Source organism: Ailuropoda melanoleuca, chromosome 17 (assembly GCF_002007445.2).
Source record: "Ailuropoda melanoleuca isolate Jingjing chromosome 17, ASM200744v2, whole genome shotgun sequence".
In the NCBI taxonomy this organism is placed as follows: Eukaryota; Metazoa; Chordata; class Mammalia; order Carnivora; family Ursidae; genus Ailuropoda; species Ailuropoda melanoleuca.
Window position 1 is genome coordinate 19,824,947 of NC_048234.1, and position 27,686 is coordinate 19,852,632.

A 27,686-nucleotide genomic window follows, 5' to 3' on the forward strand; every position below is an offset into this window, starting at 1 on the left:
ATTTAGGGTTTTTTCCCATCCTGGCTGTTGTGACTAGTGCGGCAGTGAACATGGGAGTGCAGATATCTTTTTGAGGTGGTGATTTCGTTTCCCTTGGGTATGTACCCTGAAGTGGGATTGCTGGATCATGTGGTAGCTCTCTTTTTAATTTCTTGGGGGAACTCCATGCTGTTTTCCACAGTGGCTACACCAGTTTGCATTCCCCCAACAGTGCATGGGGGTTCCCTTCTGTCTACAACCTCACCAGCAGTTGTTCTCTTGTGACCATAGACTTAACAGATGTGAGATGATAGCTCTGTGTGGTTTTGATTTTCATTTCCCTGATGATTAGTGATGTCAAGTACCTTTTCATGTATCTACTGACCATTTGGATCACTTCTTTGGAAAAATGTCTATTCAGATCCTTTGCCCATTTTTAAACTGGGTTGCTTTTTGCTATCAAGTTGTATGAGTTCCTGTGTATTGTGATTATGATTACAGATAGATGGTTTGCAAATATTTTTTCCCATTCCATAGGTTGCATTTTCATTTTGTTGATGATTTCTTTTGCTGCAAAGATTTTTAGTTTGATGTAGTCCCATTTGTTTTTTTTTTTTTTTAAAGATTTATTTATTTTTGAGAGAGAGAGAGCAGTGGGGAGGAGCAGAAGAAGAGCGAGAGAAACTCAAGCAGACTCCCCGTGGAGTGTGGAGTCTGACGTGGGGCTCGATCTCAAGACCCTGAGATCTGACCTGAGCCGAAACCAAGAGTCGGATGCCTAACTGATTGCCACCCAGGTGCCACCCACTTATTTATTTTTTCTTTAGCCTTTGCTTTTGTTGTCAAATCCTCCCAAAAATTGCAAGGATGGATGTCAAGGAGCTTTTTCCCTATGTTTACTTCTAGAAGTTTGACAGTTTCAGGTCTTCAAGTCTCTAACCCATCTTGAGTTGATTTTTGTGAGTGGTGTGGGATAGGGGTCCAGTTTCATTCTTTCATGTGTGGATATCCAATTTTCCCAGCATCATTTATTGAGACTGTTTTTTCCTCATTCTCTGTTCTTTGCTCCTTTGCCAACAATTAATTGAATATATATACACATGGGTTTATTTCCAGTCTCCCTGTTTGGTTTTGTTGATCTTTGTGTCTGTTTTTATGCCAATACTGTTTTGATTGCTATAGCTTTGTAATATTGTTTGAAATCAGGAAGTGTGATGACTCCATCTTTGTTTTTCTTTTTCAAGATTGCTTTGACTATTTGGTGGTCTTTTGTGGTTCCATACAGAAAGAGAAGATTGTTATTTCTCTTCCTAAGAAATACCATTGGAATTTTACTGGGAATTGGGTTGAATCTATAGAAAGTTTTGGGTTGTATGGACATTTTAAAATGTTAATTCTTCCAATCCTGGAATATCTTGACATTTATTTGTGTCTCTTTCAGTTTCTTTCATCAGTGTTTTAGTTTTCAGAGTACAGGTCTTAACACCTCTTTGGTTAAATCTATTCCAAAGTGTTTTACTCTTTTTGTTGCTAGTGTACATAGAATTGTTTTCTTAATTTCTTTTTCTAATAATTTGTTGTTAGTTTATAGAAACTCAACTGATTTTTGTGTATTGATTTTACGTCCTGTCACTTTCCTGAATTTGTTTATTCTAACAGTTTTTTGGTGGTGTCTTGGGTTTTCTATATATAGTATCAGGTCATCTGCAAACAGACAATTTTACTTCTTCCTTTCTGATTTGTATGCCTTTTATTTCTTTTCCTTGCTTATTGCTCTATGACTTCTTGTACTATGTTGAACAAAAGTAGTGAGAGTGAACATTCTTGTTCCTGATCTTAGAGGAAAAGCTTTTCACCATTGAGTATGATGTCAGCTGTGGACTTGTCCTATATGGCTGTTATTATGTTTATGTTCCATCTATATGTTGAGAGTTTATCATGAAAGGATGTTGAGCTTTGTTGAATGCTTTTTCTGCATCTGCTGAGATGGCCATATGATTTTTATCCTTCATGTCGTTACCGTTGTGTATCAATCACATTTACTGATTTGTGGGTGTCGAATCATCCTTGTATCTCAGGAATAAATCCCACTTGATCATGGTGGATGATCCTTTTAATAAATGTGCTGTTGAATTTGGCTTGCTAATATTTTGTTGAGGATTTTTGCATTTATGTTCATCAGGGATTTTGGCCTACAATCTTCTTTTCTTGTAATGTCCTTGTCTGCCCCTGATTTCAGGGTAATTCTGGCCTTGGAAAATGAATTTGAAAGTGTTACCTCTGCTCTGTTTTTTTTTTTTTTAAGGTTTTATTTATTTACTTGCGAAAGAGAGAGAGAGTGCGCGCACATGTGCACATGAGTGGGGGGGGGGCCTCCCGCAGGCGTCAGAGGGGAGGGGCAGAGGAAGAAGCAGACTCCCTGCTGAGCAGGCAGCCCGATATGGGGCTCAATCCCAGGACCCTGGGATCATGACCTGAGCTGAAGGCAGATGCTTAACAGACTAAGCCACCCAGGCATCCCTCTTGTATTTTTTGGAGGAGTTTGAGAAGGATTGGTATTCTTTTTTTTTTTATTTTTTTATTTTGTTGTTTCAAGTTTTTATTTAAATTCCAGTTAGTTAACACATAGTGTAATGTTAGTATTAGGAGTAGAATTTAGAGATTCATCACTTACAATAATACCCAGTGCTCATCACAACAAGTACCTGTCTTAATCCCCATCACCCATTTAATCCATCCCCCTGCTCACCTCCCCTCCACCAACCCTCCATTTGTTCTCTATAGTTAAGAGTCTCTTTTATGGTTTGCCTCTCTTTTTTCCCTGTATACATCTGTTTTGTTTCTTAAATTCCACATATTTGTGAAATCATATGATATTTGTCTTTCTCTGACGTATTTCATTTAGTGTGATACACTCTAGCTCCATCCACCTTGTTGCAAATGGCAAGATTTCATTCTTCTTTTATGGCTGAGTAATATTCTACTGTGTATGTATATATCGCATCTTTATCCATTCAGTAGTCGATGGACATTTGGGGTCTATTTTTGCTATCATTGATAATGCTGCTATAAACATTGGGGTGCACGTGTCCCTTGGAGTCAGTATTTTTGTAGCCTTTGGGTAGGATTGGTATTCTTTACATATTTGGTAGAATTCACTGGCAAAGCTATCTGGACCTGGACTTTTCCTTTTTTTGGGAGGTTTTTGATTCCCCTTGCTTTCCCTTTGATGGAATTTTTAGGCACGTTGAAGCACCGCCTCAGTGGTTAGGAACACAGGCTTTGGAACCCGGTTTGAGTCCCAGCTGCATGAACTTGGGCAAGTCCCGTCCTCTCTCGAAGCCACAGCTCCTTATCTGGAACACGGAGCGTGATAATACCTGCCTGATAGGAGTGTGGAGAAGGATAAATGCCATTAAGCACATAGAAGAGTTAGGACAGTGTCAGGCACGCAGTTAACACTTGGTAGATGTTAACAATGATGGCAGTTTGTCTTGAAAAGTTTAGGCCACCCCAGACTTGAGTTAGCACTCCTGGCCTTCTCTGGCTTTCAGTACCTGGTGAAGAATGTCGACACTGGAGCCAAATTGCTGTGTGATCTCTGTTGTGTGATCTTGGGCAAGCGAACCTTTTGTACCGGTTTTCTCATCTTTAGAAGGGAGATAATAACAGTCCCTACTTCATGGTGGTGTTGAGATTTTTTTTAAAAAATGAGTTAATATTTGTTAAGTGCTAAGAACTGTGCTTGCCACACAGTAACCGCTCTGCAAACATTTGTCGAGTCAATAAAAATGAGCTTCCTCTGTGGCGGTGTTGCTGTTTGTTCTTCTGGAGTTGTGACATCCCATCGTCCTCCACACTCGTCCTGGCAGGGAGAAAACTCCTCACTTAGTGCCTGCAGCAGTGGGGTCAACATCCTTAAAGCAGCTGGACCTGGGGGCACCTGGGGCACCGTCCGTTAAGCATCTGACTCTAAGTTTCGGCTCAGGTCATGATCTCAGGGTGGTGGGATCGAGCCCCATGTGGGTCCGCTTGCGGCTCTCTGTCCCTGTCCCTCTGTCCCTCCCCCTCTCAAATAAAAAATAAATCTTAGGGGGAGAAAAAGAAACTGGACCTTTATTTGCCTTAGAGTGTCTTCTTTACGAAAGGTGATGTTGCCCAAGAATGGGGTAGGTGGCTATCTGCCTGGAATGGTATTGGAGCAAAATTTTCCTTCGTGCCAGGAAGGCAGGCCCAGGAGCCTTGCAGCCTAAGGCTGCCCTGTTTGCGCTTCCGATTTCTCGTCAACTACAGGTGCCATGTGTTCCTAACTGGCCCCTCCTGACCCAGCAAAGAGCTTTGAGTGTGTGTGTATGCACTTAGTGGGAAGACGACCCATTCTTGTCTGTCTTACCGTTTCTGGCTAAATTAGGAAATGGAGGATTAGTGGATAAGTCCTGGGCATTAAAGCCAGTTGGGATACTGGGAAGACGAAAGCAAGTGTTGGGGAAGGATCAGCCAGCGTTCCTCTTGCTAACTGCTGATGGTTTTTTTAATTAAAAACTGAAGTATGAGTTACACGGTAGCACTTGTCTGACCCTTGTGAGACCCATGCAGTTTCCCAAAGACCCGGATATTTTGTTATCCACAGATCCATTCTGGAGAACCCCCTCCCCCCAAGTCTTCAGCTCCGACAGATCTTTCTGCTGGCCTCTAATCATTCTTGGCAAGCTAAGTGGAGGACCTTGGATACACAAGGACTCCTTAAATGAAAATTACATTTGAATGAATGCTTGGAGGAAGATCAAAGTCATCTTTAAAATGTGCATGCCTTCAGCACTTTCTGAAGCCATGTCCGGAAGGTGAAATACCTTGCAGGGATGGAGGGGTGCCTCTTCGCCTGCCACTGCCCTCCTGGGACCAACCACTCAGTTCATTTCAACCCGTCTTATCCTCCCCTTGGAAAACCTACATTTTTCTACAGGGCCCGGGGAAAATAAAGCACACCCTGACTACTACCAGATCTTCAAACTCCTCATTCTTTACCCCGGCAGCCAGACCTCTGACTCTGAAATGCCCAGATGATGTAGCCTTGCTTTGCGTTCCCTCAAATGCCCTGCAGTGAGGAAAGAGGATGTGGTGTCCTCACATGATCTAGTGGATGGCTTTCCAGTGTCACGGAGGAACGGCACCTGCAAGAGCCTCCAGTCTGGAAAAGGCATCTTCTCGGAGGGAAAACGGGGGGTGGCTGGGCAGGTGGGAAAGGGGTGGGGTTGGGATCCAAACGCTACCACTCAGGAGTTCGGTTGAATCTGTATATTAGTTTCCGGATTTCTTTGCCTCCATCTTTTGATAAACGGTACTCTTGTGGGGCAAGCCTCTCTCTAGGTAATACCCTGATTTCGCTGTCCTGAGGCCAGAGCTTCCCAGCTCCAGGTGAGCGAGGCCCTCTCGAGATCGGTGAACCGTCTCTAGATGAGGCCACTGCTTTTCGTGGTGCTTTCCTCCAACAAGAGTAACAAAGGGCTATTGATTTTATCTGGGCGTTGGAGGCTTACTAATAACTGTACTGAACCTTGTAAGACCTTACAGTTGGGCAAAGTGGAGATTTGGGGATGACACCAGAAACGTCTCAGTAATCCCAGAGAGACCTCCTCCAAATCAGGCACGGCACTGGATTTTGCTAGTGAGAGAGGAAACGGGACATCAATTGTGTGGTTAGATCTTTTGGCTTGCTTAGAAGTTTTGTGGCCTTATTTAGCCTAGGCCACTGGGAAACGTATGTCCCCAGTGATCTCCCATCCATGGTCAACAGCTTCGTACTCTGAGGTGCAGTCACCTGATTCAGTATCTGCAGATCAATATGCTGTTCCCAAAGCTGATTTAGCTAGGCCTACTTCTGGTTGTTTATATTATATAGCTTTCACTTAAAAAGCTGAAGATTGCAGGGGAGGGAGGCCTATTTCCTTGCACAGGGTGTATTACAAAGCCCCAGGTGGGGCCCAGAACAAAGTCTGCTTCCAGCCGATGGGGACAGTTATGTGAGATTTATGGACCAGGATGACAGAAGTGACCTTCATGTCCTCCTGTGATTTCAGCACACAGGAAGGGGTGCTCCGTGAATGGGCATCTCACGCGTGCAGCCCGAGCACTTCAAGTCCCTCTGTGTGTCTCGGAGCACAGAAAATAGACTGTGAACGCTTACCTTTGCTTAATACGTACATGATCTTTTGCAGGAGGAAACATTCTAGGTCTTAGACTGTTTAGGTGAAAATGTCCCATTTTCAGAAAGGGCTTTCCCCTTCATGAATGGGGTTGCTTACTAAGTCTCGCTAGGTTGGATTTACTCTTTGCTGTAATAACCAGGTGAGGCCAAGCGGTGAGAGCTCCAGTCCTCAGCCACATCAGTGCTGAGCAATTTGGGCAGCTGCATGTCTGTGGATTACCCATGTAAACGGTGGGGGTGGGGTGGGCTATAGGGTGTTTTTGGGGGCGAGAGGCACTAGCATTTACTGAGCATATTATGTGCTAAATGCATCATATCCAATTTCTCATCTAATACTTAAAGCAGTCTCACGAGACAAGATTTGTTATCTTCATTTCACAGGATAAGAACCAAGGCTAAGATCACTGGCAAGAGTCCCAGAGCTGATTAGGGCTCAGGGCTGTGTGCCCATTCAGTGGTTTCTGTGGTGCCTTGATGGGCAGTTAGAGAATACAGAATATCGATCCTGTTGCACAGAATCTTCTTGGCATTCTACCCAAGCTCCGCACGGCCATTTCCTCTTTCTGTTCCAGGAGGGAAGATTCTTAACACCGGCAAAGCCAACACCATTGCTGGCTCACTGCCTGATAATAAGTCAAGCACAGTTTTCTCAAGCTCTCCTAAAAGTGGGGGGTGTTTTTAATAAAGGGCCTTGGACCTGGTGGGCTCACAAAGATTTGTTGAGGCATAGTCACTTATTAGAGCTGATAACACTTCCTCTGTACATGAATATACTTTGGGCAAGATCACAGTCATAGGGGGCCCCTGCTCAGGTGTATTAACTCTTCCAGACGAGTCTCTGAGTAGTTTTGGTGCTGGGTGTTAATCACATGTCACGTGAAGAGGTAATGACCCTGAATTAGCCTGGCCAGGTAGTGATAAGCATTTCTGCGAGACACTGTCCTCTCTCAGTAGGGAAGGGAGTTGTCCATTTCTTTGTTGTCCGTCTTAGACGAGCACGTCCACCAGCAGAACCCCGTCATGACTCAGGTTCCGGGCAGGACCGTGGCATCCCTGAATGCGGCATTTGTCATTCGTAGGCACATCTCAGAGGGCAGGACTGGTCCTTCCGTGAAACCAGGGCGCCATCATATGGAGATAAGACTCCCTCCCAGTATGGGAACTTCTAGCCAAGTTATACCTTCCCTTTCATCTCAGTGATAAAATGCGGACGAATTGTTCACCACTTAGGGCCCCAGCCTTATCACCCCCACAGATCCACGTGAAGGAGCAGATTACTTTTCCTCAAGCCCTGATTTTCATCCTTGAGTGGAAATAGTTTTGAAAACAGTCTGTTTCCAATCTGAATCAACTGACCATGCCTCCATCTTCCCACACCCCTTCTGAGTGAGATAAAAGAATGGATAAAAGAGGAACAAGGCTGGCGAGGAGGAAGGACGGAAATATTTATTGAGGCTGAATGGGACATTGTTCTCTTTTATGAGTTAACAGCACAGTGCGTTAAGAGGCCGGTTACAAACTCACTCCAAAATAAGGATGACCCACAGTTCCACGGACAGCTCTGGCAATCCCGAGCCTCAGATCCAAGCCCACTGCCAAGGGCGTAGGACCTTTCAGCCCACGACAAATTATGGATTCAGCTGCATCCATATTTAGATTTGCTTCCAATGCACAACATGAATATTTGCATTTTAAAACTCACATTCAATCACGGGTCCATATTTATGGTGTTTACACGACAGTCCAGTATCATTCTCTTATAGATTTCGGGTATGGGTGGTCAATATTGAGCATTTATTTACTTTTCCACGATCTTTGGCACAGTGTCTGGTTTCTTAAATACCAAAGCACAGGCTTAAATTGGCTACTGGATACTGCAGAAACGGAACTATTTTGGATCTCGGTGTAAATACAAGTTTTTATTATGTGAAGCGTTATTTACAAGATAAGAGCTAAAGCACAGACTTTCTAAAAAACTATCTTCATAAATTAGCAGGAGAATGACAGGAAACTGGTGGTAAGGAGCAGGGCTGAGATGACTAGACTATTAGTTGAAACAATCCTCCCTTAAGGAGGAGACGAGTTTCATACAATAGAAGGATTTCCCTGAACCACTGATAACCAACTTCTCACACGTTCTGGGACTTACTCGGCAAGAATCCAGGGTAAGGACAGTGCTTTTTCTGGTCAATGTGACTTGTTCAACCCATCAAGCCCCTATTAAAATACAACTCAGCTGGTAGCTCGCCACTGTGGTTTTGGGCCCTGAGGGGTACAAAAGGGCGAAGTCCTGTCATTTTTAAGTGGGTATACTTGACCTCAGAGGAATGAAGCCTTCTGGTTGGATAAAAACACATCCGGCCTTATGTGAGTGACACCTTTGTATACCATCTTATACACAGCAGATACGGACTCCCTCCCTGCAGGAGAGTCTAGGAGTTGTAGATGAAAGGCCGTGCCACCTGGGAGGATCACCCTAAGACATTTCTGCTCTGAGGCTGGCACAGAGACGTGGAACAAGCAGACATCATAATTTTTCAACTCTCGTGCTCCTGGGACAGGAATTTGGAAAAGCCCCAAAGCAGATCTGGATTGAGATCGTAGTTATTATTCAAGTACAAGGAGGGCTCTTTGTTTCACATTGACAGTTCAATTCTGATCTCTGTCTGGCAACTTCTATGAAAATAATAAATATATACATACATATATATCTATCTATCTAGCTCTATACCGAACACTGGGTTACTAGTTACCAGCGTCCCAATACAGTACATTGAAAAAAGAACCCTTTCCACAAAACCCCACACCCATCCTAAAACTCTGATTGCAGAACTGTGCTGGTCTGTTTTCTTTCAAAGCGGTTACTTTGAAATGGGCTGGAGATGAGTTAAAAATGGACAATTTGGCACATTAATGGGGGGAGGGGTGTTTATATGCATTATAATCTATAAAAATGTGAGAAGTCAAAGGAAATCCATGCCAATAGAAAGCTTGAGTAAAAATTTGTAATCAATGAGAGTATTTTTTTTAAAAAAAACCCCAAAACACTGGACTGTGTATGAGAAAGCAATTTTTCTTCCGGATCCATGTCCTAATCCAACAGTTACTACTCCATTTCCTTCCAAACTTTGTCTCTCATAGAATTTTTACAATCCAGCTTTCCTTTTAATCTATTTTCTTTCATGTTACCCAACCCCTGTCCCAGAACCTGGAGAGTGAAAGCTGTGAATCCAAACATAGAAAATAATCTGGAAGTCTATATATATCAAGTCAAATGTACAGTTGGCCATTAGTGTTTTTCTCTTCCTTATTTAATCTTTGAATTTGCTAAGAGATGACTCTTCACAGAGCTGTCCATCATTCCTGGTCCTATGAAGCCAGGGGTTCTAGAACTGTGAGGTCTGGGTGAATGAGATGGTGTCAGACTTGTCTACCGCGAAGCCTCCATTGACATAGGACTTCTTGGTGTCTGAGTCTTCGTTATCCAGGACTGTGGATTCCAAAGCAAACGGGTTTACGATGTTGACTTCAGATGAAACATCCATCTGTTCCAGCTCTTTCTTAGAGAGCTCCTCCACAATGCCTGTCCCGAACGCATCACCGAGGACGTTCACCATGGTCCTGAACCGGTCCCTAGGAAGGAGAGAACGTGAGTCAGACTAGAGGCCAGTTCATTTGCATTTGCTGCTGGAGAGAGAAAAGGATCTGAAGCATTCAGTTACGAATTAAGCAAATGGAGAATGTGCCATCCTTGTGGCTGGATCAGAGGCTCCTCTCCTCACAGGCCTGGGCAGAAGGTGGCTCACAGAAGTACAGAATGAGCAAATGGGCTCCCTGGGTGTGTGCTCCCGGTATTTCACAATGACCCTCCCAGATCGAGCACCAGTCTCCCCAGATTCTGTCCTCTCCTCCTAAAGAGACGTGACTAGTCTTCACAGATATTTTGGGGGAGCTGAGGGAGGGTCGGAATTGAGCAAGCCTCTCACCCCAACCTCCGTCTTGGGGCATTTCCAGGCTCGCTCTTGGCTAGGGTGGGGGGGTCCTGTGAGTGGTGTACATGCCAAGGGGGAATATGTTCCTGTGTGTTTGTGTGTCCCTGGTGTAGTCGTTTCTCTGCCACATTGTGTCACTCTATGAGCAAGCCAGCAGGGACACAGCAGAGCGCAGGGCCAGAAAGCTCAGACCAGCCGAGGAGTGGCTTCCTCCTTGTGGCACCCCAAGCCAGCCTTAGCTCCCAGACGGCTTGGAGGAGACGCTGTGGCAGGAAGACATGCAGCAGAGAAGGCTCCCTGGTGAGAGGACAGTGGGGCCTGGCTGGGAGGAACTGTGCGCAGGAAGACTTTTGTGAGAACTACCCCTGCAGGACAGAAAAGGCCAACAGCATTTATCCAGCCCCATTCTGGATGCCCTTCTGTGATTTAGAACGAGGCCTTGGATTGAACTAGATGCTGGTATGAACCAACCAGTGTCTTTTCATCCCACGGATCAGGCTGGACCTTTGACTTCTCTCAGTATCTTGGATGTGAAGGTCACCAGGAACAATCAGGGAAAGGAGACAAGTGCAAACCCACCCTCATCACTAGAAAGAAAAATCGAAGCACTGAGCTCAGTGATAGGGTGTCTTGGCAAGAAAGGGGCCACCTCAGCTGGGGGCCTTGCAGAGCCAGCCAGCCGCTGAGGGGGCTCCACGTGGCCTGCCTTCCCAGGGCAGGAGCTTTCGCCTCCTGGGGTGTGACTGTATCTTCCCCATTTAGGCTGCTACCTGCAAACCACCCAGCGCTGTACTCCCCGGTAGCCCCAGGCCAGTTCTGAGTAAAGGCTCAATAGGGAGCCCCGCGTGCCCCGGTGACCAGGGGACAGAGCCAGGCCTACATGCTGGAAGACCAATGCACGGAGTGGGTATTAAGGCTACACCGGGGACCAGGCTCATCCTAACTTGTGTCACACAAGGCACATTCTTTCCCAGATGTTCTGCTGTGTTCCTCAGCCCACCATGCGTGTATGCGTGTGTGGAGATGTGTGAGAGCCGTCAATGAAGATGTGAACTGTCCACATCATTCTCATCATAACAATAAAACCTGTCATTTATGGAGCACATACTTCCTGCCAGACACTGTTCTAGACACTCTGGTCACATGAGCTCACTCAGACCTTGCACCCACCTAATGAAATACACAGAATCTTTCCCATCTCTCAGATCATGCAACTGGGCCTCAGAGAAGCTAAGGAACTTGCCAGACAGCCATTGAGACACTGAACAGGGATTCACACTCAAATCAGTCTTACCCCAAAGCCTTTGCCTGTGCACCCCCCCACCCCGCCCCTGACGATGCTGAAGGTCTCGGGAAGATGGGCTGCCGTCGAACCAGGCAGTTCTAAACCTATGAGGCTGACCCAGGGCCCAGAGAGGCGAGGGGAGCCTCTGGGGTTTGGAATGTCTGGGACCTTGTCCAGCCTCTTCACCTCATCATTTTATGCATATCTCCTCCCACACCCCACTCCTATCCTTGAGCATTATCAGGTATACATGAGCTAATGGAGATCCCTGGCCCTTTAAAATCACCGCTCAAAGTTACGAGGAGTTAATTTTTAAGCACGTTATCAGATGGCCTGGTCAGAGGGAAACTAAAGCAGCAACAGATTGCTCATTAGTCAATCTGAGGACAGAATGATGACAGAGTGCAGATCCTGCAGGGCTGGGAAGCCCGCCTCCCCATCTGGCCGAGGCAGTGCGTTTATTCCAACTCACAGGAGCCAGTCGACGGCGATGATGAGGGTGACATCCTCCGCGGGCAGGCCTACAGCACTCAGCACCATCACCATGGTCACCAGGCCGGCCTGGGGCACACCGGCAGCTCCAATGCTGGCGGCTGTGGCTGTGACACTGCAGCCAAAACACACGGGAGCAGAAGGAGTTAGACATCCGATTTCCCCTCAGGGCCCCTGGCCCGAAACCATTGGTCCTGATGGCTGTTACCGCTGTGTCCCCAGATTGGCCAGTTAGCATCTGTTCTCTGCTGAGTGTCAGCTCTGCCTCATTAGAGAGCTGTGGGGGACCACTGCAGGGGGGCTCAATCTCCTTTCAGGGGGACATATGGCAAATCTCTCTAATGTAAGGAAGGGAAGAACTGCCTGAATGGTACTCGAAGAATGGGCAGGAGTTCACTGACTGGGGTGTGCGTGGAAGGCATTAGTCACCTCTCCAGGCATGCAGGTGCCAACGACCTTTCTGCCTGCTTGCTCTCTCCCTGTGTCCATCTACCCACCCAGCCTGTCATTCACTGGCATCTGATATGTGCCAGGAGTTGATGCTGCCTAGAAGGACGGTCAGAGGGAGGGAGTACAGGTAGATGGGAAGCGTATTTCAGGTGAAGGGGAAGGAATGGGGCAGCGATCAAGGAGGTTTTATGTGCCTTCCTGACATCACAAGACTCTTGGCCTCTGAGACCTGCCCTCCACGGCGCTGAACTGAGAGAGAGCCATGCCTCCTGGCCGAGGTACGACCGTTTATCCCTGCCTCCTCCGTTCTGCCAGTGATGCACTTTCTGCAAAAGGAGGAGAGGTCTGGAACCAGGAGAGGCAGTCGGATGAACTTCATTACTGTGTATTTAAAAAGATCCTTCCTGGGCAGATAAAATGTGGTGCTAGGGATTCTTCTCTTTGGAATGTATAGGTTGTCATCAAAAATATCCTTATTCAAGTGTGGTCATTTTGCATATGTTGGCGAGGACGCGGAGAAAGGGGAACCGTCTTACACTGCTGGTCGGAATGCAAGCTGGTGCAGCCACTCTGGAAAACGGTATGGAGGTTACTCAGAAAGTTGAAAACAGAGTTACCCTATGGCCCAGCAAATGCACTACTAGGTATTTACCCCAAAGATACAAATGTAGGGATCCAAAGGGGCACCTGCAGTGTAATGTTTATAGCAGCAATGTCCACAATAGCCAAACTATGGAAAGAGCCCAGATGTCCATCGACAGATGAATGATGGATAAAGAAGATGTGGTATATACACACAACGGAATACTACTCAGCCATCAAAAAGAATGACATCTTGCCTTTTGCAGTGACAAGGATGGAACTAGAGGGTATTATGCTAAGTGAAATAAGTCAATCAGGGAAAGACAATTATCATATGATCTCACTTATATGTGGAATTTAAGAAACAAAACAGAGGATCAGAGGGGAAGGGAGGGGAAAAATAAGACAAAATCAGAGAGGAAAACAAACCATAAGAGACTCTTAATCATAGGCAACAAACTGAGGGTTGCTGGAGGGTCGGGGTGGGGAACGGGGTAATTGATGGGCATCAAGGAGAGCACGGATGTAAAGAGCACAGGGTGTTGTATGCAACTGATGAATCACTAAACTCGACCTCTGAAACTAATAATACATTCTATGCTAATTAATTGAATTTAAATTAAAAAAGGGAAAAATCTGGTCATTTTGGAGGAAAGAAGGGCTCCCCTGAATTTTGAATGAATTTGAGAGGACACCCACTGTACATTCGGACATCCGTTCTCATCGTTGGTCCAAGGAGGCCACTGGGTTGAAAGGTGAAGATGTAGAAACTATCCATTTAAACTAGAAGAATCCCTGATTCTGTCCACAAATCCATATTCTTGTGGGCTCACGAAGCCTCAAGATGTTTACGAAGCTGATTCCAAGACTCAGTCATCTGCCTTGCCATGAGCTGCAGATGCCATTTGAGGGCACAAACACAGGCCAGTGTTTGACAAGTGTGTTTTCCTTCAGCGGCTGTGGCCACCAACTTACAGTAAATTAAAGATTTCTGGGCTGTCCCAATTCCTCGAAAAGTTTCAGGCCTACATAACCCTTTAGATCTGTTCTGACTTAAAAAATTTACACTGACTGCAACAGTGGGTTTTCTTTGCCAGAAGTGATTTGCGCCCGTGACCACAGGTCCCTTCTGGAAGTCCCAACACATCACGGTTAACCAGGTCCCTATAGCCTGTGGCTCGGCTCGAAACTCAAAACCCATTTCGTCAAAGAAAACTCTGCCCTGGAGCCTTGACCTTGCTTCCTAAACTTCAGTCATTTGACGGGCTTTGGTCTGAGACTGGGAACTATAAATCTTCGGATGGGGGAAAACTATAAAAACCCGTCCTTCTGCTTGAATATATTCGACTTTGTCTTTAGAGGGTTTTCACAGAAGAACATACACTAATCATAGGTAGAAAGTTCTTTCCTGGCGTAGAGATCTCGTTTTCAGAGAGGACACTTAGCTCCGGTCCCTTTCAGGCTGGGCCTGGTGGGTGAACTGAAGCCCGCAGAGGTTTGAGCGTCAAAAAACCTATTTTCAGTAGCAGCATGTCCTTGGGCAAGTTCCCTCTGGATCTCAGTCCTTGCCTGTGGGATGGGGAGACTACGTCTCCTTCGTGGGGCGTCATGAAGGTGAACTGAGGTAGGATGTGCAGGGCATCGGGACAGCACCTGGACACACCAGGTCCTTACACACCGAGGCCACTTCTGCTACGTCAACAGCTGCTGGTTCCACCCCCGCCACACCCAGATCACCCCTCACTGCTACAAAGCCACCAATACAATTGCCACTGCTGCTCTTTTCCTCCTCCAAGCTTGTTCTAGGCCCCAATTCCCGTCATCATCTTTCATTATAAGCATATTTATCCTATTTTCAATCAGTTGTAACCTTTGATTAGTGAATATTACGACAAAACCACAAAAGGGATTGTCTTAGGTGGATGGCGCCCATGTTTCTTTGATGTTGGGCCAAACGGGCCACAGAAGGAGCTGAACTATGGGTCTCTAACCATCAGCTGCATGGGCTGCAACTGTAACTTGTGAAGGGAAAACCCATGTTTATTATTTCGTTCTGTCCCGGGCAGAGCCAGAGAGGATTTTAAATTTTAGGTCAATGATTACTTTGGGCCTCACAGTTGTGGTTGTTGGCTCTGGGCCAGTGGTTATTTATCAGCGAGTATGATTTAAGGATACCGGGGCACCTGGTGGGCTCAGTTGGTAGAGTGTGTGACTCTGATCTTTGGGGTCATGCTAAGCCCCACGTCGGGTGTCGAGATGAATTAAAAATAAAATCTTAAAAAAAAAATACACCAGAGCGGGGGTGGGGCAGGTTTTGATGTGAATTATTTAGCCTCTGCACCCAAAGTTTATTTGTCTAGCATGTTAACAAAAAAACAAGGTTAGAAAGATCTAGGGAACTTAGGACTGAGGGAAGGGGAGGGACTTTACCACAAAGCAGCAAATACCCAAACCAATGGGCACCTCGTACAGCCACTCCTCGGAAATCAGTCCAGGGCAGGCTGGATCCCACAGGCCAGGGTGAGGGAGGTGGCCAAGGGCATTTGGAAGGACTGAGGTCATAAGAGCTGGACCCCAGGTGGTTGTGGAGCTCATGATGCAAGGTTTCAATTTTAATACACTCACTGCTGTTCAAACTACAGGACTTGACTCAAGCTCTTTCGGCTCAGGCTTCTAAAGCCACGGATACTTTTTATAGACCCCGCAGCACAGAGATAGTTTCCCAGCTGATGTGCCAATGGTCTAGTTGGCATTTGTCTTCAGTTAGTTTGAAGCCAACGGCAATAAGTACTTTATGATTTAGGGTTGGGGAAGACTTAAAAATACACTATATTAGAACATCGTTAGAACTTACTTTACACCTACAGTTTATGCCTGTGCCAAGTACCGGGGATGCAAGAGTAAGTTAACTCGGAAAGGCCAGATTCAGCCTGTGCAGGCCTAGGGACCCAGTTGAGTTGTAAACTTCCACTGTAAACTGAATGAAAGTCTCCGGATTAGCTCTAAACCCAACCCACCCCTTCAAAGCAGCGTTGTCCAGCAGAATTTTCCATGACAGAACCTAATTCCACAATGATGGAACCTCCTGTGTCTGCTCTGTCCAACCTGTGTGTGTGGCTAGTGGCTACCATCTTGAACGGGGTTGTTTCAGAGCAACAATTCTGGCAAAATTCATTAATGACATTTTCAGCATCTACTTGAACAGACAATTTCAGTCTTCATTGGAAGACTTCATTCTCTGGAAGTCTCTCTTCTCTGGGTTTCCATGATGTGATGGTTTCATGGCTCTCCTCCTACCTTTCTATCCCTTCTTGGTCTCCCTCTTGGTTCTCCCCTCCCCTGCCTGCCTCTAATATGAGGATTTTCTAGGGTTCAGTTCTTAGTCCATTTCTATTTGGCACAAACCCTCTCTATGTAACATCATCCCAACAGTCTCACCATCCCCTAAGCACTCACTATGTACACACTGTTCGAAGCGTTTTATGTGCACTGACTTAATTATCACTACTTGCATAAAATGTAGGTACTATTACTATCATTTTACAGGTAAGAAAACAGAAGGTTATAGAATTCAAGTACCTTGGCCAAGGTCACAGTTAATCATGGTGAAGCTAAGACTCAGACATGGATGACTGACTCATAACCACGTGCTTGATGACTGCCCTCCTGATGCCTCTGACATCCATATCTGCACATTTCTCACTGCAGAGTTCCACCTGGCTGTCTTGAAGGCATTTCAAAGTCAACGTGACAAAAAGCATAAACTCTTCATTTTCCCACCTATACTTGCTTCTCATCCACTTGTCTCTGTTCTGGTAAGCACCATTCGCCAGTTCAAAACCATCGCCATTCCTGGAGGTCATACTAACTACCCCCCTTCCCATCCCTCACTCTGAATCTGACTGATGTCTCTTGAATTCGTTAGCTCTTCTCCATCCTCAGTGACAGTGCCTTGATATAGGACTTTTTTTTTTTTAAGATTTTATTTGAGAGAGAGAGAGAACCAGCAGGGTGGAAGGGCAGAGGGAGAGAAAGAGAAACAGACTTCCCAGGACCCTGAGATCATGACCTGAGCCGAAGTCAGACGCTTAAGCGACTGAGCCACCCAGGTGCCCCTGATGTAGGCCTTTTAATTCCTTACTTGGACTGCTGCAGTAGTCTCTTAACTAGTCTTCTAGCTTATGTTCCTGTCCCCAACCAGTCCATCCACCGTATTGCAAAGTTACCCTTTAAAAATGCAAATCTGTCCACATTATGAAAGACTGAGCCCCTTCCATGAGCACCTCACATGAAGCCTTCATGAGATGATCCCTGCCCTCTTGTTTCTCTACATTCTCCTCATTGTACTCTATGCCAGCAGCATCCAATAAACTGTCCTCTGTAACTAGGCCATGGTTATATTATGAGCCCCTGTACATGCTAGTCCTTTCATCCCAAATGCTCTTAGGTTTCTTCTTCTCTTACCAAATTCTTATTCCTCTTCTGAGACTTAATTAAACCTTCCCCTTCTCCGGGAAGCCTCTCCTCACCTTCCCTTCCTTCTTTGGTGCCCTCTGTGCCCCCTCAAGCCTCCATGTTATCTCATCACACCCCCCAGCATTTATTTAGATATCTGTATCCCCCTACATACTGGGGACCCCCTGAAAGCAGGGACGGGCACTTATTCTCTTATTTCACCTTGAATACTTGGCATCTTCTGTGTCCTGGGCACACTGCACTGAGAACAGTGATGCCTTTCGCTCTCCAGACACTGAAGCAGAAATCCTACAGACCACAATTCCACTCCCTGTAATAAAGTTCTGTGTAATCTTGGGAAGGGACTTCGTAGACCAAGAAAATCAATCTACCAGTGGACCCTTCCTGATCTCCTTCACAGGTGATTTATTTACTTTCCCCCCACAGGAGATTTTTCCTTGAGACAATTCCATTAACAGAAATGAACACGAGCATGACCTCGCGACCTACCTGATAGTGACGATCTGCCCAATGCCCAACTCCAGGCCGTTCAACTGTGCAATGAACACGGCTGCCACTGCCTCATAGAGAGCCGTCCCATCCATGTTGATCGTAGCTCCCACAGGCAGCACGAACCTGGTGATCCTCTTGTCCACCTGGTTCTTTTCTTCAGCACAGCGTAAAGTGACCGGCAGTGTGGCTGAACTGTGTGAGAGAAAGAGAAAGGAACCTAGGGTCTAGGAACACTGGAGGTCAATCCCTGCCAGAAGAGTTACTTCTACACCAAAAACCAAACCCAGAGCCCAAAGCAGTCTGGCACTTCTGGCAGGTCCAGGAATGAGAATGTGCTGGTCAGCCACTGTTCCAAGTTACGCCGTAACCCCTTCCTGGGCTACAGGCCATGCCATGAGGGCAGGAAATACCCAGCAGTGGGCAGAAATGTTCAAGGGCATGGGCGTTGAATATAGAGGTCATTCCTTGAGTTAAAGCAGCTATAAAAGCACAAGCCGAAGCTGGGGCATCGTCAGCTTCATGTGTGGCCAGGACAGCTCTCAATTACAGCTGGTGAGAGCCGACAAGGTGTGGCCCAGAGACTTCTCCCAGACACCCCTCCTCTATTCACCTGGAAGAGATCATGAGAGCTGTCAGGAGAGCCTGAGCCATTCCCATGGTGAATCGGAAAGGGTTCTTTCTTACGACTATGAAGTAGATCAGTGGGAGAATGACGAGGGAGTGGATCGCGAGCCTGTAAACAAGAGAGAGAAGCAGATTCATAGAGGACACCACCTCCTCATATTAATCCTCTTTTCCAAACAGCTTTTTTTTTTTAAATTCATGATAGATCACTTGATTTTCATAATGACCTTAAAGAAGGGCAGGGATATATGTCTCCATTCCACCAATGAAGATGAGGAGACTCACCTAGCAAATGAAGTATCTCGTCAAAGTGGTGAAGCCAGTAGCTGAACCCACGTTTCAGAGCTCACAGAACATGTATGTCACACTGCCAAGCCCTGTACATGCTATTCCTGCAATAGGCGCTAACGGGCTTTCATTTCCTTCCTGCTGCTGAATTCTCACTCCTCTTCTAAGACTCAGCAAAAGGTCCCCCTCCTCCAGGAAGCCTTCCCTCACTTTCCCAGGTTGAGCAGACCCTTTCTTTCTTGGTAGCTCTGTGGCTCCACACATACTCCTACCAGAAACCCTCATCCTACACCCAGCCCCTCTGTTCCCTGGACCACACTGCTGTCCTGCTGTATGGTGCCCACCCTCCAAGAGGGCAGGCAGGTTGCAGGAAGTAGCGAGTCTCTGCTCTCCTACAGGCATACATACTTCCAGACTGACCCTCTTTTCTTACTTATTCCTGCTTTCTGAAACGACTCCTTGTTTCACGTAGAAATAGGTAGGTTACGCAAAACAGGGGGCTTAAAAAGTGAGACCGATCCAGCAGGTGCCATGTAAGAGTTTACAGGTCAGTTATTCAAAGCTGAAATAAGAAATGGCCATTGAAAAAACAGATCCTGAAGGTCTGTCGTGAGGGTCTTCTAGATGGCAGGCGTGTGGCTAAGGACTAGGAGAAATCTAGTTTTCTGTTAGAAACCCAGGTAGGACAATTGAACAGAAACCAGAGGAAATGTGTTATAAAATGGCTCAGCATAATAAACCTCAGTGAAATCACCACCTAGACACAGGCCCTGGCCTCTAGAGGGGTAGATGGCCCTGCTCCTGTACCGCTAGGGCCCAGGTATTGGTCACTGGCCCTCCCATTGTAGATACCCAGACTGCTTCTTGTTGGCTGGAAGGGCTGTGCTTTTGGTAAACAAACACAGAGGGACTCCCCAGGGCACTTGAGTTCCAACAGGTGAGCTGACTGCTCAAGGTGGGTGTTTGGGGGCACTGACCTGTGGAAGTGTTGATGATGTTTATTCATTTCCTTGGTCCATATTTCTTAGCACTTGTGACATATCCTGCCCCTGCTAGATATCCGGGGGCTCCATTCCTAACTGATCCCACCCTACCTCCCCTCAAGGAACAAATGACTGGGCTGCAATAAATATGCAAATGATCTATTCTGCTGCCTCCCTGCTTCACCCAATTCCTCCCAGCCTGAAGATTTTCCCAGCATCCTCTCTGACACTCCGACGGTGCAGGGGGTGGTAGCAGCGCCCAGCCCCACCAGTGGGGTTGGAACCAACCGGCTACTCACTCCTACTTGCTCGAGTCTCATTTCATTCAGGCCCTGCCTGATTTCTTTCTTAGGGCTGGGGTCTTGTGGGCTATTCTTACGAGTTTGGTGAGTTTCCATCCTTGAAGAAGTGAATGCCAAGAGAGGCTTCCAGTGGGTTTTGCTCATTTCAATAAAGGATTTTAACACAACTAATAAAGGCAGCAATAAACCACGGTCCAGGCTGTTCTGCCAAGATCTGGCAATTAGCACAGTGTGATCCTCCCTCAGTATAGCTGTTAAAGGCCAGCCCCCCCCCTGCCACCCTGTGCTCTTATCTCTGAACCCCATCTTCCTCAGCACGTGGGAGAAGCCAATTATAACTGAAATGCAGCCTCTCAGCAGTGATCCAGCGGCTCAAACACAGTTCCTGCTCCCCTCTCGAGTCTGACATACCCACTCAGGACGGTGGCCATGTAAAGGCCCAGCTTGCGGAATATTTCCCAGTCTTCGACTTCTATGATCTTTCCGGCAATCAGGAACAAAATGCCGAGTGGCATGTAACTAGAACGTAAGCACAGTACAGACACTTCGTCATCAGGTGTCTTCTCCAGGTGGGATTGCAGGGAGGAAACAAGCCAGGGTGTGCACCTTGTCTTGGCACGTGCGCTCAGCTGGGAGGAGCACATGGTCCATGATGAGGCTAAGGTTTCAGCCTCAGGCCCTGATGGACCACACTGGCACCTGGAGTTAGCGCCTGTGCATGTACCTTAAATTCTGCCCACCCAAGCTACATTAGATAGCGAACTTGGCAAGAACTCATGGTTAAACAGGTGCCTATCCTTTGCTGTGCTCCCGGGGCACGTACATCCTGCCAGTGGTCCATCTGCGGATCTCATTTTTGCCTGACCCTCCATAGATGGCCAGCAGGCTCATTCTAGCCTCGGTCATCTGGCCTCCCAGGTACTAACAGCAGCAACAGAGCAATATAATTAGTCGTGGAAGTGGTCATAACAGCTCTGTTTCTGGAGCTCTCGTTGCATGCCTTGTATTGGGTTAAGTATTTGACATGCATCATTTCCCTTAATGTACTTCTCCCAGCTCAAGGGGTAAACTGTTCTTATCCTTTTTTACACGTGATGAAGCTGAGGTTCAGCAGGAGTAAGTGGCCGAAGTCACTAAAGCCTTTCGTCACTGTCAATGTCTACACTTTGGAGTAAATGTCGAGTCAACTCAGTATGAGATAAATGGGGACAGAGGTCACCTCGAAAAGGCGGACTTGTTCACACCTCCAGGGACAGGGCAAATACTCAGGTGGTGCTGCTGGAGTGTTTTCATCCAAATGGCAGCTTTCATTTGGATGGAGACGAAATACAGTTGCAAGTATTTTGAGTATCACTTCTGCACTGGGCCTAACAGGGAAAGCACTTTGTTTCAATGTGTCAGAATCCTCTTCAAGACACTAGTTTAAGAGTTATTTCTTAGATAAATGCCGGTTGGGTGCAAGCTGATCCAGGGCTTTGGTAGAACAGACAATGGCTGATAGTCAGATTCCTGTTCCTGAACTAACTCCTAAGTAATATGGAGAATTACTCAACACCCTAGTGTCTTGACATTCCGTGGTCATCCTTCCTAAGGTGAGGTCCGTGGAGAACCATAGGCCCCTTTAGTCTAATTTTGAGGGGACAACTGTTAGGAGAACCAAGATGGCATTCACAGGCATCTGCTCACCACATAATGATCTGAACAAGCTTCATGGTCGCATCATTTAGAGCATTGAAGAAATCCACCAGAATCTGTCCTTTTTCTCCCATTTTTCCAATGACAAGTCCAAAGACGAGGCAGAAGACAATCAAGCCCAGGACGTTTATGCCGTCTGAATACATGCCTACGACTTTGTATTCCTTTGTTTTGTTCTGTGGATCAAAACCAAGAGAATAGATGGATGCATGATTATAATTTTGTGGGAAGGCAGAGGTCCCAAACTGAGGAGATACGATAGCCAAACGTAATAAACTAGGAATCTACCAGAGTCAACGATACTCGGGGAGAACAAACAAACAACGAACCACCTACGTGTGTATCAAGTTTGTACTGCCCCCAGCCTCTGCCGCGGAAGTTTAAAGTGATTTTTTTTTTCCCTCTTTCTCAAAAAACCCAAACCTGAAGATTTCTTTTGAAGAGTTCTTATTCTGGGATGTCTCACATTTTTAATAAGAACTTTAGAATCAAGGCACTTTTCAGGGTTATTTTAACTACTAGCTACATTTGGAGTCTACGTGAAAAAGACAGGCATTAATAATGCAGGAAGTGCAAAATATTTACCATGGTGAACATTTTTAGGATAGCTATCTGTTTTATGCTGATGGTGAAGCACAGAAACATTCTTTACTGCCTCTAACCTTGGATGACCAACAGGATTTAGAGATATAAATATTAACCACATAGTTGCTACTGTGAACCATTTCTTCACCTTATCCTGGGTAAGAACAGCATGAGAGGATGCTGAGAAAAACTTAATTTGACTGGGGCAGCGTGAGATTTATTGAGAGATTTCATAGGGAGATAACAATCTGAGTGGCACAAGCCAGGTTTATAAAGTATTATAAATGGTTGATAAGCTCCTGGTGTGCCTGTCATTTTTTACTTATGATCTGATATACTCACACATTTATCGAGCCTGAGAGTGTGCTAACTGCACTGGCTACAGAGTAAGTCTTAAAATACAGCTAGACAGATAAGATTAACTGTAAGAAAAACAAGCCAGTGATAGCAAAATGGTGCGTAATTAACTGCATGGCCAAGCCACAGGTTGCAGACATCAGGTGGAGACGGAATGGGGGCTGTGGGTTGGGGAGAGCTCAGGCTGAGCGGCAGATGGCCAGGAGATGGAAGCATATTCCAGAAAAATGGCATAAGCACAGGCAAAAGTCATCATGCACCGGGCCGCCCTTCCCTGCCTGGAGAGTTCCTACTCCTTCTTTATGGCCCCAAACTAATTTAAGCCTCTGTGTTGAACACCCTTTTCTTTCCTACTGCAATGCTCATCACTCATCACCTGAGGGCAGAGGCCACACCTGTCTGCACCACTGGCATCCCAATGCCCAGCAGGGCCTAGCTCAAGGGGGGTGCCCATAAAAATCTTGGTGGAATCATGTGCAAAGGCAGGAATAAGGAGAAACCAAGAAGATGGCTCTGGATGGGATAGAGAAGGCCACTGGGAGGGGAGCTGGAAAAGCAGGGAGGGGCCCAGGCGTTCAGGGCCACTGAGCCAGGCGGGGGACTTGAGGCTTCCTGCAGCAGGAAGCAGGAGCCAAGCGCGGTCTATCTAATTTGAATTCCTAAGTCTCCCAAACATTTGTTCCTTAAATCCTCTCTGAGTGGAGGCAGAGAATGTTAGCAGAAATCTACAGGACTACAGTGGTACTACTCCATGCCCGGACAGTCTCGTCTCTAACGCTGAAACTCCAACAGCTCTCAAAACCCAGGGGGTTTATGGATGAGCAGACGGCCAACTCCTGGTGGCAGAACCTACCCTGAGCTGAGATGAGGCTACTTATGGTTTATTTCTCTTAACTGGTGGGGGTTCGTAAGTCTGCTGCAGAACTACTGATGTCCTTGATCCTAGGGGCTTGTTGCCAAACCCACTGTGGCGTGTCGAGTAACACGGAGTGCCTACACTGCATGGCCCATCGAGAGTGAGGAGCTCCAGGCTCCGAATCACGTCTAGGCAGAGTTTCGGGTAAGGAACGTGACCCTGCAGTCCGTATTTACACGGTCTTGCGAATCCAATGCAGTTCCTAGAGGTGCCCAGCTCAACTCAAAGGAGTCACAGAGAGAATACAGACAACGAGGCTCATTCTCTTCTCTGTGGGGTTCAGTTGCTTCTCCTAATGCTTGGTTAGTCTCATTCTACAAAGCGGTCACCCACCAACACTGAGTTAGCGAATACCAAATCCTTGTTCGCAGGAACAAGGTCAGGTTCCTGGGAACCAATGTTCACAACGTTTTCATCAAATAATCGGTCTATAACCTTGCTTTATGTGTGCTTCTGTTCAAAAACACATAAATAATATCTATTATTGAGTTATGAACACCAAACTCACCACCAAAACCGTCAGGCCTGAGTGAGGCTGATCTCACACACATGTAACTTTCTATATGGCCCATCGTAGACTTCTTGCCCTGACAGCCACAGACAGCACTGCAGCTCTATGCTTGGGGGACGTTTTAAACAGCGAAATCATCATGAAAAAGCACAAAAATGTGAAAAAATGTGGCATAAACCCACCACTAAAAGGACACTTGTTTACAACAAGAGAGCTGAAACAAGAAGGCAGAGCCTGGGGCGCCTGGCTGGCTCAGTCAGTAGAGCATGCGACTCTTGATCTCAGGATCATGAGTTCAAGCCCCACGTCGGGCATGAGCCTACTAAAAAAAAAAAAAAAAAAAAAAAAAAAGGCAGAGCTTGGCCTTGTTCATCTTTGGCTGGGAATGTGTGTGTTGGGTGACTTAAACTGCTCACCACTCCTTGTGTCTGCAAATAACGAGAGAGCATCGTGTTGATTTGGGGGTTACGAATACATTTTAGCGTGTCCACGAATTCACAGGTAGTGAGGACTGACGCCTTCCATCTCTTGCTTGCTCACAACGCAGTCCCTGCCTACTGGGGAAGGGGCATGGGCGACAAGGTACCTTGGAAACAGCAGTTGTCATGATGGCTGTGACAGGGGCCTCTGTCACGTTCGTCCCTGGGTCACTGGCAGTATTCACTTCTTCACGCTTGGTTTTATACTGCATGTTGGAGGAAAAAAAAAGACCGAAGAAACAAAGTAAGAGTTTTTCAAGCATCTGAGCCTAAACCATAGGAATATGTTACTTTGGCCAGACGAGTACCATGGAATGCTTCTGCTCTGTCGCCTCTCTCAGCTCCCATGAGGCCTTGGAAGCAAACGCGAGACCGCGAAATCCAAACCCTGACTCCCACAGCCCCCATTCAATGATGCCAGAATGTTCTCTTTCATAATCAGGGGCAAATTAGCAGAGGGATAATGGGAAAGCAAGTAGAGGTTTTATTTGGAGGTGCTTTAACAGACGCTACAGGGATCCTGCCAATCATTTTGCTGCTATTTGTTTATTCATTTATTATTTTCACTCAGGGAGAAACACCTCATTATTTTGATAAATGTAGTCACCATGGCTTTAGTACATGTCAAGAACTATACGGTTGTTCCAAAATCAACAGCCCCTTTAGGGCCAGTCCGTGAGTGAGATTTGTGCTGAATTCCCTTCCTTCAGCCTTGCTGGGTTCTGCCGAGCTTTAGCAGAGAGCTTTAAGAAAGAGCTAGTATACCACTACGCCAGGCATAAATGGCACTGCTCTGAGGCTCTGCCAACCTTGAGAACCTTATAAATGACCACTGAGGCTGAACCTGGAAATAGAGGTGGTTCTGTGCCTCTTGGAGGTCGGCAGGGAGCAAGTTCATGGCCATTTTGGTTGGTATACACAGAGGGCTCTGTTCGTGTAATTTATGTAAATGAATTCAGCAGTTTGTGATAGACTCTGCTGTCTTCAAGTGCACAGATAAACAGGAGAGAAGGGCAGCAAGGAAATGGAGTGAAGAGGCCGTGAAGCTTTCCTAGAGAAAAAAATCAGGGCTTTGTTACAGGGCTGGGGGTGGGGCGTGCCGGCAGTGGGCGCGTGCAAGGATTAAGGAAAAGACCAACACCAGGTACACGAAGCCCCCATGTGGGTTAGATACTGCTCTCCTGACATGAGGGAGGAAGGCGGGAGGAGACGGGGCTGTTTTTGCCGGGTGCTGCAGTGCAGACAGTCTGATAAGCTTCTTTGCAAATACCACAGGGTTCTCCAAAAACAGGGAAAGGGAGCCTGAGTCAGTTCCAGCAGGGACTTCTCTGGGGCCCGAAGGACCAGAGGTCCGAAGCAGAGAGGTCACCTGTGACGCCTGAGCACACATATTCATAGGTACATTTCCTGCCGCTTGGGATGGGCTCATTCAAGTTCTCGGGTCATAGCAGGACATAAAAATCTGAATGGGTAAAGCGAAGAGGGGAGCAACCTGGAGGCAAAAGTCAATTTGATTACCTGCTGAAAACAGGCTTGGACAAGATTCTCAGGGAACATATTCCTGTTGGAGACATGAAAAGCAGTGTCACGTTAAGGCAAAAGTGTTTTGTTTTTGATTTTTGTCACACCCAATACATTGGTGAACAGGAGTAGCGCACAGAATCAGTACTCTGGTTTCTCTTCTGGCCTCTTCTTTGCAAATAACTTACTTGGATTAAAGTTGTTTTCCCCCTGCTGTGCTTCCACCAAGTCCAGAAAGCTCTCTTAACCAACCATCATTTAGCTGGTTCACTGAGTAACTGATGCGCTTACGTCCTTGGTGCCACACAGCCCTGGCAGGTGGCCGCTCACAGGCCAGGGACGTCTTTAATATTCTGTACACTCCAGTGTTCATCAATGAGCATGTATGCTTACCGAGAGTCCACTGCGTTTGTTCCCAATGTCTCTATGCCAATTGTGAATATCAGCGTCATTACTAAATTACAAATGACGTGAATCAATGAAACAGGGCTATGGAACGGAAGGTGCAGTTTTTATAAACACTAAACTCAACGCCTGGAAACTCAACCAAAGCAAGTGACTACAATTTCTGTGGTTACATCAGGTTTGGGAGGGCCACTGAAATGGAAAGAAAAACTGGCACTCAGCTTTCTTTGCAGTTTCTAAGGGTTTTTTGCTCTCCTTCATGGAAGCTAAATGTGGAAACTGCACATGATGATGCCTTTGTAAGGGCAGCAGGTGCAAGAGAAGTGATATGAAATTATACTCAACTGACACACTCGAAGGAAAGACCTTGGCCATACATTAGACATTGCCAAATAAGTGCCATTTAAATCTTAAGTGTCGACAAAATACGTAATGCGTATCTGTGTCATTTTTTTTAATGATTCTCTGCTTAAACTGCTACCTTAAAATTAACTGACCAATTTCCAGCCCTGATTGCTTCCGATAAAAGGGTCCCTTTTGTACAAAGTGTATTTCTTCAAGTGTGCCTCAGAACTGACCCCCCCCAACCCACCCCAGCATCTTAAGGCATCAAGTATATGCTTTCTGCATCTCTGTCACCCTAAATCCGGACAGAGGAGCCTGTTCCTCCCATCCCCTCTTGGAACCACACAGTCTGGCAAGCAGGCCTGGTTATGTAATTTCAGGGTGCAGGGCTCACTGAACACATGCAATGATTCAAAAGCTATCAGAAATTTCAAAACAGCGAGAGCAGAGCCTCAGAGCAAGCATGGGTCATGCGTGACCCCAGCATCACAGGCAGCATGCCCACAGAGCTGCCCTTGCTGGCAAGACACCCACCTGATCAGATCTAACATGGAATCCACTGTACTGACTTCAGGGCTGCTCCCTGTCCTGTCAATCTCATCCAGTTTCTGGGACACGCCAGGCTTGATACTCACCACCAGTATGATGCCTGTGGTCAAGGAGAGTACCACAGAACATTTAGAACCTTCTAGAACAGCTGTCCCCCCCCCCCCCCCCCCCCC

At 46.5% G+C, this 27,686-nt stretch overlaps 1 protein-coding gene across 1 annotated transcript in view; it reads right to left on the reverse strand.

The window, feature by feature from the left end:
• Nucleotides 1-7,605: 7,605 nt before the first annotated feature.
• Nucleotides 7,606-27,686, reverse strand: part of SLC1A1 (solute carrier family 1 member 1) — a 77,473-nt gene continuing 57,392 nt past the window's right edge. The window contains exons 4-12 of the mRNA XM_034647082.1: nt 27,499-27,613; nt 26,212-26,254; nt 24,801-24,899; nt 21,837-22,021; nt 20,562-20,669; nt 18,564-18,686; nt 17,951-18,145; nt 11,934-12,068; nt 7,606-9,817 (exon numbers count right to left, since the gene is read on the reverse strand). Of these exons, the coding sequence (XP_034502973.1) occupies nt 9,571-9,817; nt 11,934-12,068; nt 17,951-18,145; nt 18,564-18,686; nt 20,562-20,669; nt 21,837-22,021; nt 24,801-24,899; nt 26,212-26,254; nt 27,499-27,613 (1,250 nt within the window). The 3' untranslated portion in view covers nt 7,606-9,570. The remainder of the gene's footprint in view (nt 9,818-11,933; nt 12,069-17,950; nt 18,146-18,563; nt 18,687-20,561; nt 20,670-21,836; nt 22,022-24,800; nt 24,900-26,211; nt 26,255-27,498; nt 27,614-27,686) is intronic.